The sequence below is a fragment of the Manihot esculenta genome, chromosome 15 (assembly GCF_001659605.2).
Source record: "Manihot esculenta cultivar AM560-2 chromosome 15, M.esculenta_v8, whole genome shotgun sequence".
In the NCBI taxonomy this organism is placed as follows: Eukaryota; Viridiplantae; Streptophyta; class Magnoliopsida; order Malpighiales; family Euphorbiaceae; genus Manihot; species Manihot esculenta.
Genome location: NC_035175.2, coordinates 31,836,040 through 31,852,146, shown reverse-complemented (window position 1 = coordinate 31,852,146; position 16,107 = coordinate 31,836,040). Strand labels below are relative to the sequence as shown.

Here is a 16,107-nt window from a genome sequence, read left to right as displayed (position 1 = left end):
AATTCCATTAATATATATAAAATTTATTTAGATAGAATAAATTATAATCAATTAATTAAATTAGTTAAATAAAATAATAAAAATATTTAATAATTAAATATATTATTCTAAATAAATTATGATTAATTAATTAAATTAGTTAAATAAAATAGTAAAAAATATTTAATAATTAAATAATATTATAATTACATATATTTAATTTTATTAAAATTATATAATATATAAAATATATTATTAAAATTATATAATATATAAAATATATTATTAAAATTATAATATGATTATAAATTATTTAAAATATATATATATAAAAACCGATTTTTTACTATAATTTTAATTTAATACGGTTTTAATTCAGTTTTTAATAAAGAATTAAAATTATAAATTAAATAAATCCTATTTGATACAATTTAATTCTTTATGCCATTAATTTTTTTTTCAATTCTGTACAGCTTCATATGATATTTCAGTTCGGTTAGAAAGGTCAAAAAAAAACTTGGGACAGTAAACTAAGTCTACCTAAATGCTGTTGAACAGTTTCACAATATAATTTTTTCTATATGAGAGTGGCTCTCGAAACTGAAACTTCACCGCCTTAAACACGATTTAGTATTATTAATTATTAAATTATTAATAATAAGCGGAGGGATTTAGCCGATTGGGAGGGTGATGTCAGGCTTAGCGCACTTGGGCGGTAGGCGTGGTTGTGTGGGTCCAAGGTCAGAGGACAGCAACAGTGTCTCCAAATGCAGTCTGTATTCCATCTGTAGCCTTAGATTTGTTTCTTCCGGATGCCTTCTCATTCCTAAATCTCTTTCATGGATTCTCACACTAAATCTCTTTTTTAATCTTTCAATTCTGACTTTATTTTACTACAAAAAGACGCTCAGATTCCACACTCCCGACAAAACCCATTACGCCAAGCAAGCCTCAGCCACCTTATCATCTTCTTCTTATTCTTTATTTTCTCTAGAAAGAGACAGAAAAACTTGTACATCATTGACGATCAAACATCGGTTTTAATAATTTTCTGTTTCTGGGTATATGTTCATCGTTTCTGAGAGACTGTGATCTGTTGTATTACAGCTAAACTGACTTTGGAATACGCTTTTCCTTGTAAAAAAATGGTGGGTATTTTCTCAAGGTTTTCTGTTCGTAGAGTTGGCCATAGACGAACCCAGAGTGCTCTTGTAAGAAACCTTTGTGTCTGTCTCTACTATTTCACAAAATTGAACAAATTGCTATGGTTTTGCTGTTTCTTCTTCCATTTTTCCTTTTCTCTTTATTTGTTTTCCAATAGCGATAGGTTACCAATACTGTTTGAATCACTGTATTCTTTATCTTCAATAGTTGTGAATTATAGTGGTAAAAAAATTCTTGCATTGGTGGATTTTCTCTCCTGCGCTATATTTCTTCAAGCTGGATTGATTTGGTGATTTTCTGTAGGGTTGATCTTCACAATTGTAATTGGTTATGCTTAAAATTTTTTGATTTATGCTGAAGCAATTTTATTATGTCCAGTGGAGGATTGCCCTGATCTTGGACTACTGGTCTTCTGACTGCTATTATGATATTCTGTGTCTTTCTTTTTTCCATTTTTCGATAAGGTCCCCTCTCCAATTTCTTAGTTTGCAGCCATTTTTTCAATGGATTTGATTGCTTGTATCTTTTCTAGGATGCTGACTGGCAGTTTGTAAATGTGTTCACTTTTTGATTGGCTTGACATATTGCAGGATGAGGGGGAAGTGTTGCCCCCAAATCCAGACCTTACCAGGGCAGTCACTGCCACTGCTTCTGCTCCTCATGGGATTGAAGTAGCAGTAGAGTTTAAGCCAGTTGAGCACCCAATTGAGCCGCTCGACAGCGATCAACCAATTCAGTGCCCACTACCTGAACCTTCAATTCTTAACGTAAGCTTCATCACTGGTTACTTGATTTTTTTTTTCTGCTCCTTATGAATTTTGTATTGTTTGTACCAAATTGGTGTTTCCTTTTGTTGTTGTTCTAATCTATTTCAATGGGTTGAAAGAGATTGATCATCCCTTCCCTCCCTCCCTCTCCCTCTCTTTCCTTACCAGAATAGGTTGGGGAAGGGTTTTTCACGGATTGCTGAGAAGTTCATATTGTATGTAGTGCCAAATCCGGTTACTTTTTTCCTTTGTGCACAATTTAATAACATGATTGTCACAGACTTATAAATAGCAGATAATAAAATTCTGTGGCAACACGTGACTAGTAATTTGGTATGCACAATGTATTTTTCTTCTTGAGCAAAGAAAAGTTCAGTGAGTTTTAGCACATGTTTGGATTGAGGGAAAATAAGTGAGGAAGGAAATCAGAGAGGAAAATAAACTTAGAAAATAAGGAGGCAATAAAATTCTGGGAGGAAAATAACTTTTACATTTCACTCCCACTTTCTCTCCAAATCGGGAGAAAGTAGGAGGAAAACGTTTGAAAGTAGAAATATATCCCTATATTTTCTAGATTGTCTTTGAAAGTTTGGGGATAAAATTATAGTTTTATCATTCAAAAAACAACTTTCCTTTCAATATTTTCCTCCCTTTATCCAAATGCAACAACAAACTGTTATTTTCCTTCTTAACTATTAATCTTCTTCTATTTTCCTCATCTTTTTCCTTTTGCCTATCCAAACACAATGTTAGGTTTATGATATAAGGTAATTTTGGGTTGACACTTCTGATTTGATAATGTATTACATGAGTTTTCAGATATTTGCATTTTTAGGTTGTCATTGTTATTTCATTTACAGCACTTGGGTGCTCAATTTGAATACATCTGACATGTATTTTGCCTACTGATATGCTGCAGCAAAAGTGCAGAAATTATTTTGATTTAATTCTTAATTATGTAAGTTTAGGTTATCTACAAAATTTTCCTACATAGAAATCTTGTCTGATTCCCCATTTACAAGAGGTATGTTAATTACTTTCTAGGATTTTTCTTGTTTCGAAATAAATTTTGCTTGCTAGTTATTTTTGGCTTACAAGTGTGAGCTGGTGAGTAGATTGTAGATGTTAAACAACTAGTAGTTTTTGTTGGTAACTTTCCTTGTTCCATATAGATTCAATAGTGAATTCAGGAAACATGTCTTATGTCATGATTATTGTTTTCTAAAAAAGAATACAAGTTGTTTCCAAGTGAAGTTCTAAAATTGTAAGTTTGCCATGCAAGTAGCCAAGTATGGGTTGAAAAATTGTTGCTACTGTGAAATTCAAAACTCAAGGCTGGATTCTTTTGAACTGCAGTATAATGATGCAGGACAAAGAAAAGAAGTTCAGCAATTATTTTGATTTAATTTTTTATTATATGAACTTATGCTTTTTGGCAATTTTAAACATGTATAATATAGGCTTTTTTTAGGGAACTTTTTTTAAAAAAGAAAAAGTGCTTCATAGGCTCTATTTGTTTCATGAAAAATGTTTTCTTGCTAACATTTTTTGCATCTTTTGATGTTTCGGGTGCCTAGTAATATTAGTCCACAACATTTTTTTGGTCAAAGGGAAAATTCAGCCATTTCAAATCTAGATTTTATAAATTTACTAAAAAAGAAAGAAACCTGATAGGAAATCACATAAACACACACGAGTAGTCTACAGACTACCATTAGTCACTCCTGGCTGTCTCCAATCACCAGCAACCTTTACCGATCACTGGTGACTTGTGATAATTTAACTTAGGTTGATATTATATTGGAATCTGTCTACTAGAAAAAAATGCTGAGGTTCCAATACAATTCATTCCAGTATCTGCTGTGCTACTATTGCCACTTTCAGGTCAACTCCATCCAACCATCTTTAGAGCCTGAAACCTATTGCCTTCTGTGTACTGACATTATAGAGGTTATATGACATTATGTAAGACAACTCTGGAAATTCTGAGATTACAGATGTCAGCTTCAGAAGGTTGAGGGCTAGAAGTAGAAGTAACCTTGAGAGTTGTCATACTTTTGCTAGGAAAGTTGGCCTTTGAAGGTCAAATAGTAAGGACATAGTATGAGTTTTGTTACAAACTTGAGTTTGTGATACGGTCCTGAGACACGGATCGTGTTACGAGATAATCGAAAAGAAAGAATCTCATCAGAGGGAGCTCTTAAAACCTTAGACTCGTTAATGAGTCTTAATTCTCATTGCTTTATTGAATAAAAATAAACTTCTTATATAGTGGTACTTCTAATTAGAGAAGTCTAATACAAGCAATTATTAAATAAATAGCTCCTAAGATAAAAGAATAAAAATCTAATAACAAACGCATAAAATAAGATAAGATACTAGAGGTAAGATAATAAATAAACGTAATCTGTTTGCTATGGATGTTATGGATTTAATTGAAGAATTTTGTGAGGAATTTTTTATTCTATTTCAATTGAATTAATCTTTATAAGATTTGAGTATTTATACATATAGGATCCCAAAGATCTGAATCCTTCTGTTTTGGTAAACACTCTCTCTCAAGTTGGTGTATATATATCATACATGCCCAACTTGCAAACTAAGGTGTGATAGGTCTTGTTGCTGAGCCCTTTGATAAATATATTAGCCAGCTGTTCATCAAAAGTCGCATGATCCAATCACAAGACACCATTTATTAACTTCTCTTTAATGAAGTGTCGATCAATCTCAATGTGCTTCGTTCGGTCATGTTGAACCGGATTATGAGTTATACTGATGGTAGTTTTGTTGTCACAGTACGAGAGAAGTTTATCCCTCTCCAATAGTTTCAATTCCTTCAATAATCTCTGTAATCATAGGAGTTCACAAACACCTTATGCTATTGTTCTATATTTCGCCTTAGCATTTGATCGAGTAACAACAATTTATTTTTTTGCTTCTAGAAGTAATAAGGTTTCCTTCCATAAGTGTGCAGTAACCATTAGTCGATCTCCTATCATCAAGGGATCCAGCCTAATCTACATCTATGAATAAGTGAATGCGGAGATGACCGTGTTTAGAGAATAGGAGGCTTTTTCCAGGAGTAGCCTTCAAGTATCGCAAAATGCGAAAAACAGCTTGCATGTGAGACTCATGAGAATCATGCATAAATTGACTGACTAAGCTAATTGCATATGCTATGTCTAGTCGAGTATGCGAAGGATAAATCAGTCTGCCTGCTAACCTCTGATATGTGCCAATATCCACTAATTCATCAATTCGTGCTTGTAGCTTATGATTGCTCTCAATGTGAGTCTCTGTTGATTTACAACCTAATATACCAGTTGCTTCCAAAATATTTAGAATGTATTTTCTCTAAGATTCTCTTCTTTGATCTGGCAACTTCGATTCCTAGGAAATATTGTAGTTTTCCTAGATTTTTAATTTCGAACTTCTGAGCCAAAAGCTTTTTCAGTCGAGTCATCTCTTCAGTGTCATCCCCTATCCTTACTATGTCATCAACATAAACTATGAGAAGACCAATTTTACCTTTGTAATATCTGATAAATAGGGTATAGTCAGCATTGCTCTGTTGATAGCTAAAGGAAATCGTAACTCTGTTGAATCGATCAAACCAAGCTCTGGGTGATCGTTTCAACTCATACAATGCTTTTTTTAACCTGCACACGTTTCCTTGTATTTTTTCATCAGCAAATCTAGGAGGGATTTCCATATACACTTTTTCCTCTAAGTCTCCATGGAGGAATGCATTTTTCACATCAAATTGCTGTAGGTCTCAATTAAGGTTGGCAGCGCAAGATAGCAATACTCTGATTAAGTTCATTGTAGCAGCAGGGTAAATCTCTCATAGTAATCCACTCCATAGGTTTGAGTTTATCCTTTTGCAACTAGTCTGACCTTGAATCTTTCAATTGATCCATTTGCTTTGTATTTCACAGTCAATATCCATTTGCAGCCAACTGGTATTTTTCCAGGTGGAAGAAACATCAACTCCCAGGTCTCATTTTTAGCCAAGACTTTTATTTCTTCAATCATTGCTCCCTTCCAATTAGAATCTTTGAGAACTTCCTTCTAATCCTGTGGGATAGACACAAAGGAAATAGACAAGACAAAGGCTCTATAGAATGATACAAAGAATCATAAGAGAGAGAGTTAGAAATAGAGTGCTTTGTGCAAGACCTAACTCATTTTCTTTGAGCAATTGGTTTATTTAGATCATCAATGGCTCAAGGTTTAGAGATGGCTCACTAGATGGAGAAGAGGAAGATTTATGACACTGAATAGGCTTCACAATGGTTTTTGTTTTAGAGATAGGAGTGGAAGAACCATCTGCAATTCTGATAGTGTCTTTTTTGTAGACATGAAAGATAATTAAGGAAGTTTTTAGAGGTGCTCATCATGTCTATTTGCACCCGAATCAATAATCTATGGAGCATAATCAAAAGACGAAATAGAAGCATTATTAGAAGTCCTTACATTACACACACAAGTCACTGCCATTTCAAGGAAAAAAAACACCCTTTTTCTATAAAAACAATGGAAAATTACTGTTACTAAAGAAAGAATTATTGTTCACCGATGAAAAAGGCACGGGTCCAAGCAGATTAGAGGCGCGTCTTAAAGACAAGTTTGCCGAAAAGAATCACGGTCGAAAAAAATACTCGGAAAACGTCTCCCACGCGGGAAAAAAGTGAATCAAGTTATGAGTCCACACAATAGAACCAAGTTGTACACACAAGAGAATCCAACGAAATCACCAAAAGACCATGTAGCGGCATGGGATGGTCGAAAAAGGGTCGAAAACAGTGCCGAATTGGATTGGACAGCTTAGCAGCGTCGAACAGTGTTTAAACCTTAAAATCAAGAAAAAGCTTTGATACCATGATGAATTGTGAGAGGAATTTTTGATTCTATTCCAATTGAATTAATCTTTATAAAGGTTTGAGTATTTATACACAAAAAATCAATTTAAATTAGAAATATTTACAATAAGAATAAAATCCCTACAATTAAGTCTAATTAGGACCCCAAAAATCTGAATCCTTTTAATTAGGAACCTTCTATATTGGTCAACATTAATCTATTTGTTATCCATAACATCACTCCCCTTTAGAAAAAAAGCCTGTCCTCAAGCTCAAAGGGAGAATATGCAACCTGAAAATAATTGTTCAACTCGTATGTAGCTTTAGATTCAGGACAGTCTTGCCAAGTAACTAATAATTTCTAAACTTGGGTGTCTAGACCAAAAGCAACAACACTACGTCCCTTTTCATTACATGTGGAAAAGTCAACTTTGACATTTTAAGGCACCACAGGTACCTCTATTCTCTTATTCATTTGTTAACCAAAATTTTGTTGGCTACTACTCGATATATCTCGGTTCTGGTTTGCCTCCTTGTTGAAGGTGCAAACTAGTTTGAAAATTTGCTGACCTCAGTCATTCAATCGTGATCATTAAGGAGTTCAACTTCTCTAGTACATTTGTTGATACCGTTCCTCAGATAATTGGATTTAGAAATTCAGTTTCTGTTGTAAACTGGATTGATCTCCCATGATGTCTTGCTCTGATACTAAGTTGTTATGGTCCTAGGTCACAGATCGTGTCACAACTAGATGATGGAAAAAGGAGCTCATTAGAGGGAGCTTTTAACACCTCAAACCCGTTAATGAAAGAGTTTTAAATCTCACAATTTTAGAAATAAATTATATTTGCTTTATTGAATAAAAATAAACCTCTTATATAGTAGAGATTCATACAATCATATAGTATTTTTAATTAGAATAGAAGTCTAATAAAAGCAACTATTAGATAAAGAGCTTCTAAGATAGGATAACAGAAATCTAATAATAAACGCATAAGATAAGATAAGATACTAGAGATAAGATAATAGATGAATATAATTTGTTTGCTATGGATGTTATTGATTTAATCTATCAGTTATCCATAAAAGTTTGTAATTGTATCAATGGGTGATGGGTGATTAACAGAGAGATCTGCTGGGTTGAGATTTACTAGTGTTTTTGGCCTTTGTGGTTGTGTCCTTGTATGAGAATTGAAATGGCTAGTTGGAGAGAACCCTTCGATCTCTGGGCATTTAGGAGACTTAATCTTGGAATGCACTTAGCTGCCTTTTCATTAATTTCAACTAGCTTTTTAAATACAAAAGTATAACTGGAAAAATCAAGATTCTTTGAAGCTTAAATAAGTTCAGTTTATTTGCACTCGCAGCAACAGAAGTTTAAAATTTAGAATTTAACAGCCACATCTAAACCAGCCCCATTTTCCATGTGAACAGTGCCTGTAAATCATTAGGATCACCATAAGTTGGCTGTTGAGGGCACGATGAAGCTGACTCTGCTCCTGATAAATGGTACTATGAATATGTAGGAGGATAATTTGTTGGATATGGCACCCTCTCCAAATTGGCATGGAACCCATAATTTGATGAAGTATCTTCGGTTGATGAGCTACCATTAGGTCCACCACCATATATAAAATTTGAATTATACGTGCTAAAGCCGTATCCATAATTTGATGAATCAATTGACCCCTCCTCCTCATATGCACCACCCTTACCCTTTGTTTGGGATGTTTCAGCACCACCAGTACTAGAATTGTACTAGAACTATGAGAGCCTCGTGATCTTTGATATGTACGCATTGGAGATGGTTCAGAAATAATTATAGTTCCACTTTGCTTTTGACTAGGTGGATCTTGTGAACTATGACTACCACCTCCTTCAACTGTGATTCCTCCTCCACCTTGATCACCACCGCCACCACCATCATCATCACTATTAGAGCTGGATAAAATAAAAGAATCATCACCAGCACCACTTTGTTGTCCTTGAGTTTGAGTTGCAGATTCAAACTTATTAATACCCTCCTCTTCATCATCCAACCATAGATTTGATCGTCTATCAAGTAGTGGAGATTCCCTTACTTCCAACCAAGAGTTTAATAGATCATCTTCTTCAAAAGTATAATCCAAATTAATTGTATCGTATCTCCTATCTAACTCTTGTTGGCTTTTTCTTGTTATATTTCTAACTTTCAGCCTCATGTTGTAGTGCATAAAGACGAGTGCATGTAACTTTTGATACTTCAATTTGTTTCTTATCTTTGTGTGAATGAAGGAAAATGTGCTCCAATTCTCTCGCAGTTTGAAGCCAAAGTTGTTTGGCTCAACACTTTGATAGCAGTTTTTCTTAATTCTGGAGCACTTCCTCCATAATTAATCCATCACTTAGCTGCAAAATATTTTTAAATTTTTATTATTTTAATAAATTTAGTTGTATTAAAATGAATGTACAAAAATAATTTATACTTATTTTATAAATTTAGTACATGGATTAGTGAATTTAATTGCCTTTTGTGCCAAAATTGTTCCAAAACTCTATTTTGTCCTGAAAAAGTAGAGTCTACATGTTCCAAATTCCAGTAAGTTAACTTTAAGTTCAAGAGCAACAGTTCAAGTTTCAAACATTTGAAAATTAGCTTGTTACTTACTTGATTTAATGCTTTTCCTTGGTTTACTAAATCTCCCTCTAGACGTTGAATCACATTTTTTAGGCTCAATATGATTTCATTATCATTTTCAATATCACGTGGGCCATATTGATATTGAGGATTTAGACAAGACCTGTAAAATAAAATATGAAAATAGATAATAAGTTATTTCTTACTTTAATAATTTAATTTTCTAAACTATCAAATTATAATACACAATGTTCTTATCAGCGGCATGGAAGTCATGATACAATTGAAAATTCCATTTATGATCGATTATTTTCCAATGTTCCAAATAGCTTCTGGATTTTTTTTAATAGCCAACTTTGCTTGCTCCATTGCCTCATATATAAATCTCATTGTTGGCTTTTCATCCCCATCAACTAATCTTAAAACCATCGAGAGGTTTTTGAACTTTCATTATTGATTGTGCCCTCTCCCAAAAGTTTCTTCTTTTGCTGCGTAAGCTAAGCACAATTTTCTTGGCTTCATGCGCTGGAGCACTTGTTACTTGTCCATATTTGCTCATTATCCATTGCTCTGATTCGAACATATTCCTTAGCCCTACCCTATAACGGACAATAGACTCTAAAGCAATGAAATTTTTGGCAAATCTAGTGATGCCAGGTCGAATAATATCTCTATTGTCCGTGAATTTCTTCATATAATTGGTCATCCAATTATGATTATAAATAAATTGGGTAATTACCTTAGCTTAGTCAATTATTTTTTTCACACTTCTTTCCAATATCTTCCAAAATCAAATCAATACAATGAGCACTACGAGCAGTCCAATATAGATTAGAGAATTTCTTCATGAATTTCTTCCCTTCTAATTTAATAGCAGCTTTGTTGTTCGTTACCACTTGGATAACCTTTTCATGGCCTATTTCATGAATTTCTTTATGTTTCACATTGGATGCATCAACAGATTTGTGGAACACTGTGCTTTGAGTAGATAAGGAAATTTACTATACTCATACATGTTGGCCCACTCCAATCATCATACATTATAGTAACTCTCCTCTCCTTCCATATCCAATCAAATGAGACTATATTTTTTCATTTCATTATACTCATTTTTCAGATAAACTTCTACAATTTCATAAGCACTAGGTGGAGATACATTAGAGTCAATTTCTGCCGCTGTTCTTAAAAGTGACTTTGTTATGGTCCCGGGTTGTGGATCTAGTTATGGGTCGGTGGGTTAAGGGTATGGCAGGAGTTTGAGTGTTTGGGTTAAGAGTCTTTTTACGACTTCTGGTTATTAACAATTCAGGCTCTAAAAGAGGGAGCCTGGAACCTCTGAGACTTAAAGCGCTCAAGACTTAATTGATTTTGGAAGCTTGTACTCTTCATTAATGTTATTGCTTAAATACAAAAAGGAAGTATAACTGCTTCCTACATTTAAGGAGCACTACTTCAACATAGAGGAACACCCTCCTCAACTAACAACATGAAATAGAAAGTGCTTCCTACATCAAAGGAGCACTACTTCAACATGGAGGAACACCCTCCTCAACTAACACATGAAATGGAAAGTGGAGGAATACCCTCCTAAAAATAGGGAACAATTTAACTAAAAGATAACTAAAAAATAACTGAAAATTTTGACTAATTTAGAGGCTCAATATGTGGTTGCTTTGACTTGGGTCCATGACTGAATCGGGTATAGACTTGCAGTGGTTTGGTAACAGACTTTGTCCACGTTGACTCAACAATGCTGAAGGGAAGCCTCCTTTTGTGTCTTCAATCATTTAGTTTTTAATTTTGGCTGCATTTGTTGCGCTCTGCTTTTCCCTAGCTTAACTTCTGTGGCAGCCAATCGAGATGCCGGTATAGATACTTACGCATATCTTTGTGCTTCTCTAACTCTCTCACGTGTGGTAGCAGAACGATCCAACATTTGTCTGCTAGTACCACCTACATCAAATCTAGATCTAGTTCTCTTTCTGAATTCATCTTCTTCCAAATGTCTCATGCTCGCTTGTCTCGCCATTTACATTTTAATATCCTCCTTGTAATCATCTTCAATTCTATTTATATTTATCATTTCTTTTTCTAATTCTCTTTCTCTTTTTTCTTTATCCTTTTTAGCCAACTGGTATTCTTTCAGGACGCCGGCCATATCCTTCCCAACTTGGGAATAAACTTTATGACAACCTACAATTTGACCGGGTATATTAGTTAAGTGCAATTTCAATCTTATTATTTCACCGGTGACTTTTCTTCCATAGAAATTGCAAATCATTTCTCCTTTATTTCTCATAGGTGTTGCAAACTTCTACCCAATATCGTTACTTGGTTTACCACCCCCTTGAGTAGAACCAGAACCATTTCCACGAGGCATTTTATATATTTAAACTATCCCCTTGAATAGAACCAGAACCACTTTCACTAGACATTTTATATATTTAATATTTAATAACTGTTCATAAAAATTAAAAGATGTCAAATGTCAAATACATGAAAGATAAATATTTTTTTCATAATTTAATTTTAACCTAACTTCATAGTCCATAAATTAATTTAATTTCTATTTAACACAAATTTTATAGATATGAAATTTTTAATTATCAAACAAGTCTTACTCTTATCTACAACTATTAATTTAACTCAAAACTAACATTTTAATTCACAAAAATTAAACAAAAAAAAAAATACATGAACTAAAAATAATTTAATTTCATAATAGTTTCTGAAAAATAGTCTAAACTTACTAAAACCATATAATTTTTATAGATCGGACAAACTAATAGCTCAAAGTATAATTTTAATACTAATAACTTACTTTAATCCATAAAAATTTTAAAAAATTAAATTAAATAAAATCAACAACTAAAAATAATTTAATTACATAATAATTTCTAAAAAATAGTCTAAACTGACAAAAACCATACAATTTTAATACATCGAACAAACTAATAGCTTCAATGTATATTTTTAACTCAAAACTATAAATTTAAACTATAAAAATAAAAAAAATACAAAAATTACAGCAGCTGAAAGTAAATATACAGAAACATTAACTCACTTTTTAGAAAAAATTAGTTTGAAATGAAGTAGTTAATGGTAGTCTAAGAAAAATCTTTAGGGAAACTTGAGATATTTGAGAGAAAAGATGGATAATTTAGTTTGAAATGAGTTGTTGAACTTGTTGTGCTGCTTGCTAGAGAAGAAGGAAAGAAATGGTCAATGAATAGCTGGCTCCAGCAAAAAAAGTGAAGAGTCTGTTTGAATTTTGGATTAAAGTAACGGTCGTTACCATTACGTAACGGTCGCAATTCAAAAGGGCCATTGGGTAACAGCCTAACAGATAACAACCCCCTTGATACTGTTACATAACGTAACGGCCGTTATTTAAAACTCTGATATAGTTTAGATTTTTTTGTCTATAGCCCTTTTAAAATAATAAAATATTATATTTAGCATACCATCTAAACTCAAATTTTGATTTTTGAAAATTGGTCAAAATTACATTTAAATGTAAATATTGGATTAAAATGCAAAATGATGTACACATTGGGTCTTTTTCAGTTAATTGACCAATTTTAAGCCTACTTTTTTCATGTAGAAATAATTGAGGTTAGGTGAGTGGATAGGGGGGAAAAGCCCACTTCCAAGCTTTTGGACTCTGCCTGAATTAAGCAATGCAATTATTTTAGGTTTTTTGAAGTGACAAAACATTTTATTTTTTAGTAAAATTTACTGTTAAAGTCCTCGTTCTTAAAATAGAAAGTTTATGGGCTGGTACAATTGAAAATTAGAGGGTCAATAGACAAATCTATATAAATTGGGGGGGTTTTCCTTCTAAGTAACTCGTTCATAGCATGCTGACATCCAGTAAACAATTCTCCATAGTAAAACTTGCTTATTCTCGAATAAAGTGTTTGTGCAATTTCCTTGGCAGATTCCTTGTGGCATACTGCTGGCAGTATCAAGTATCTATTCTAGCTGTTCAATATTCTTCATCATCTTGGCTCCTAGGAGAGTAATTTTCTTGAACTAGCTTGTTGATGTATAAGCATACTAACAGTTGAGAAAAGAAGATCTGATCTTAAAGGTGCATTTTATGGTATCAAACTGTTGTCCGCAGTAGTAGCTGAGTGACTTTTATGAAAGGAAAATGTTGCCTTCATGAATGTTTTGTTTAGGTTGTTTTCTTCTGTCCAACAGAAAGCTCTTGCCTAGCAGTACTCTCCTGAAATGAGCCAGGCATGGCTTATCAGAGAACTGGCAGCAATTGAGAACTGATGGACTGGATTCTGTATTCACTTCTGTGTCATGGAGTATTATTGTGGATGAATTTGTTGTTGATATAAAAGATACCCACTGTTTTGTTGCACAAACTCTGATTCTTTTAGGTGACCACTGCTGATTCCTATAGATTTTGATATCATCTTTCTCAAATGTCAGGATGGAAGACTATGGAAAGAGCGAGTATCTGCAACTGTGAGGAGGAGGGCTGACTTGCCTGTAATGAAAGAAGGTGGGGCCCTTGAATCTGAAACGGCTGGGACAAAGCCTCGGCCAATCCAGTCCAACAGATTGATTCTACCATCCATGAGTGCTCCTGAACATAATTTGCTAAAACTACTTGAAGAATGTAGTGCATCTGGGATCTAAAACCTTGGTATCAGTTTCTGATTGGAATGTAGGTTTACTTAATTTCTATACATAAGTTGCATGTTTTTTTTTTCATTTTACATCCTGAATTAGCAAAATCATTTCCCACCCCACCACTCTTAAAGTAAATTTAACACTTCACTTGGCAATAAAAGTATATGCTTAATGTTCTGAGCTTATGTAACACTTTGATGTCAATGCTAAGTAAATTGAATCTCGGTGTCAATCTTTCTCATGCATTTCTGTGCTTTAGATGCTTTAGCCACACAAGTATGCTTTGCACTTGCCTCTCAATGAGAATCCAGTGAACTGGCCGGCTGGCTGGCTGGCTGGCTGGCTTTTATATTTCTGAGAGATCTGGTGATGGTTGCAGCTTCAACATAACGCCCAACTTTTTTATATTATATGATTATCAGTGGGCTGAGATATGGTTTCCTAGTTTCGTAGAGAGATGCCAATTGATAGCATTTGGATTATGGACTTGCCATGTGGTATCCACGGTTGACTCATCCTATTCATATAGGCAAATTTAAATCAGGTTTTGAATTGGTAAGTGTAGAAGATTATGGATTTAAAGTTGGTTTTTTTCTTTTTAGTTCAAGAAGAATTTAAAGTCTAACATAGTCAAATGAGGCTAATTAATATATTATTCAATAAACATTAAAAAATAAATTTAATTAAATTTTAATATTTAAAAATACTTTTATTATTTTGTAAAAGATTTAGTTATATATATATATTGTTGTGAAGAAGAACATACATATATATAAAGCTACCCAAAAATAAAAATGAAAGTAATTAACAAAAATCCATATTTGAAAATATAGGTTTGACTCTTGAATTGATTAATTTTTTAGTGAGGTCAAATAAAACAACTAAGAATATATATGTCCAAATCCATCAAAGAAAATGTCTTGTTTTTTGGTAGCATTAATTAAGAAGTTATGAGAGCCGTATTCATTGAATTTGGTCATAAATGTTCAAAATCATTGAGTTGTGGTGCTCTCTCACACAGACTAAAAGAAATTGGGCCAGAAATAATGAGAGGTAAAATTCAAAATCATTGATCAATACATGATAATTGAATAAATTATTAGTAAATCATGAATGTTTTAATTTTTTTTTCATTTTAAATAAAAGAAATAATATTAAAAAAATCTATTGATTAAATTTTTATAAAAAAATTTGAATCAAATTTTATAATTAGTGACGGATATAAAACTATATATATATAAATAATGTTATTTTTAGATAAATGTAATATTTGTTCAACATTTGAATAATGGTGAAATATTTTAAGAAAATAAAATTATATGTGTATTATTTTTAATTCATTGCATTAAATTAAATTATATTTATATTCAATTGACTTGAGTAAAATACTGCAAATGAGTATTTACTAAGTATCAAAGCTTCATCTAAAGAAAAAGGGCAACAGACCATTTATACTTGCACACATTTAGTTATATGTTGGATATTGTTGAATGTACGTTTTCAATATTTTGATAAGTAAGACTTGTCGTGAAGAGAATAATCTCTATTTTATTTTTATTTTTTTATATGAATTAATTTATAGCATTTAATGTGAAACTTTTCTCTAATAATGATTTCAAATTTTAACTATTAAAATCTCATTTTTATACAAAACAATAAAATAATAAAAAATTATTTTTATTAAATCTAAAGTTTAGTTATTGATGTTACATGACATCCGCTCAAAACAAACTATGAGCTGTCACCACAGGATAGGGACTATGTGGCAGAGATCTAGCAAGTGGGAAATACAGTCTCGTCCAAGAAAAGGGAGACTCGAACACTTCAACATCCGGTTTGACGACAAAACTCGCCCTTCCTCAATATGCCGAGTATTGGTATAGAGTTATCGTTATCAGACACACTCCTATCTCACCTGAAATCGCGGGATTACCAACTTATTAACTGGTGATGCCCCTTATCGAATAGTCGGTCATATCATCACTAGATTTATAGGAAATACTATGTTTATCTCTATTTTCCTGCAGTATAAAAGGAAAGTTATTATAGAGAATGTATGCTATCTCTA

At 32.8% G+C, this 16,107-nt stretch overlaps 1 protein-coding gene across 5 annotated transcripts; it reads left to right on the top strand.

Moving 5' to 3' along the window:
- Window positions 1-668: 668 nt before the first annotated feature.
- LOC110602719 lies at window positions 669-14,271 on the top strand. 5 transcript variants are annotated; one of them, XM_043951296.1, is made up of 4 exons: window positions 669-991; window positions 1,087-1,190; window positions 1,522-1,607; window positions 1,734-1,875. In XM_043951296.1, exons 1-4 carry the CDS (start codon window positions 670-672, stop codon window positions 1,816-1,818), a joined length of 597 nt encoding a protein of 198 aa, XP_043807231.1. In that variant the 5' UTR covers window position 669; the 3' UTR covers window positions 1,819-1,875. The 5 variants fall into 5 exon arrangements, with proteins under 5 accessions (XP_043807231.1, XP_021596005.2, XP_021596004.2 ...); XM_021740313.2 differs by lacking the exon at window positions 1,522-1,607 and adding an exon at window positions 13,836-14,271 and having other exon boundaries at window positions 758-991; window positions 1,087-1,127; window positions 1,734-1,910; XM_021740312.2 differs by lacking the exon at window positions 1,522-1,607 and adding an exon at window positions 13,836-14,271 and having other exon boundaries at window positions 760-991; window positions 1,734-1,910.
- Window positions 14,272-16,107: the final 1,836 nt, after the last annotated feature.

What these genes read in the sequence shown, in the direction of transcription:
- LOC110602719 (XM_043951296.1), top strand. Translation starts at nt 670, where the DNA reads ATGTCAGGCTTAGCGCACTTGGGCGGTAGGCGTGGTTGTGTGGGTCCA. An exon ending in AGAAAGAGACAGAAAAACTT is followed by an intron (nt 992 to 1,086) that starts GTACATCATTGA and finishes GTTGTATTACAG; the next exon opens with CTAAACTGACTTTGGAATAC. An exon ending in TTTTTCCATTTTTCGATAAG is followed by an intron (nt 1,608 to 1,733) that starts GTCCCCTCTCCA and finishes GACATATTGCAG; the next exon opens with GATGAGGGGGAAGTGTTGCC.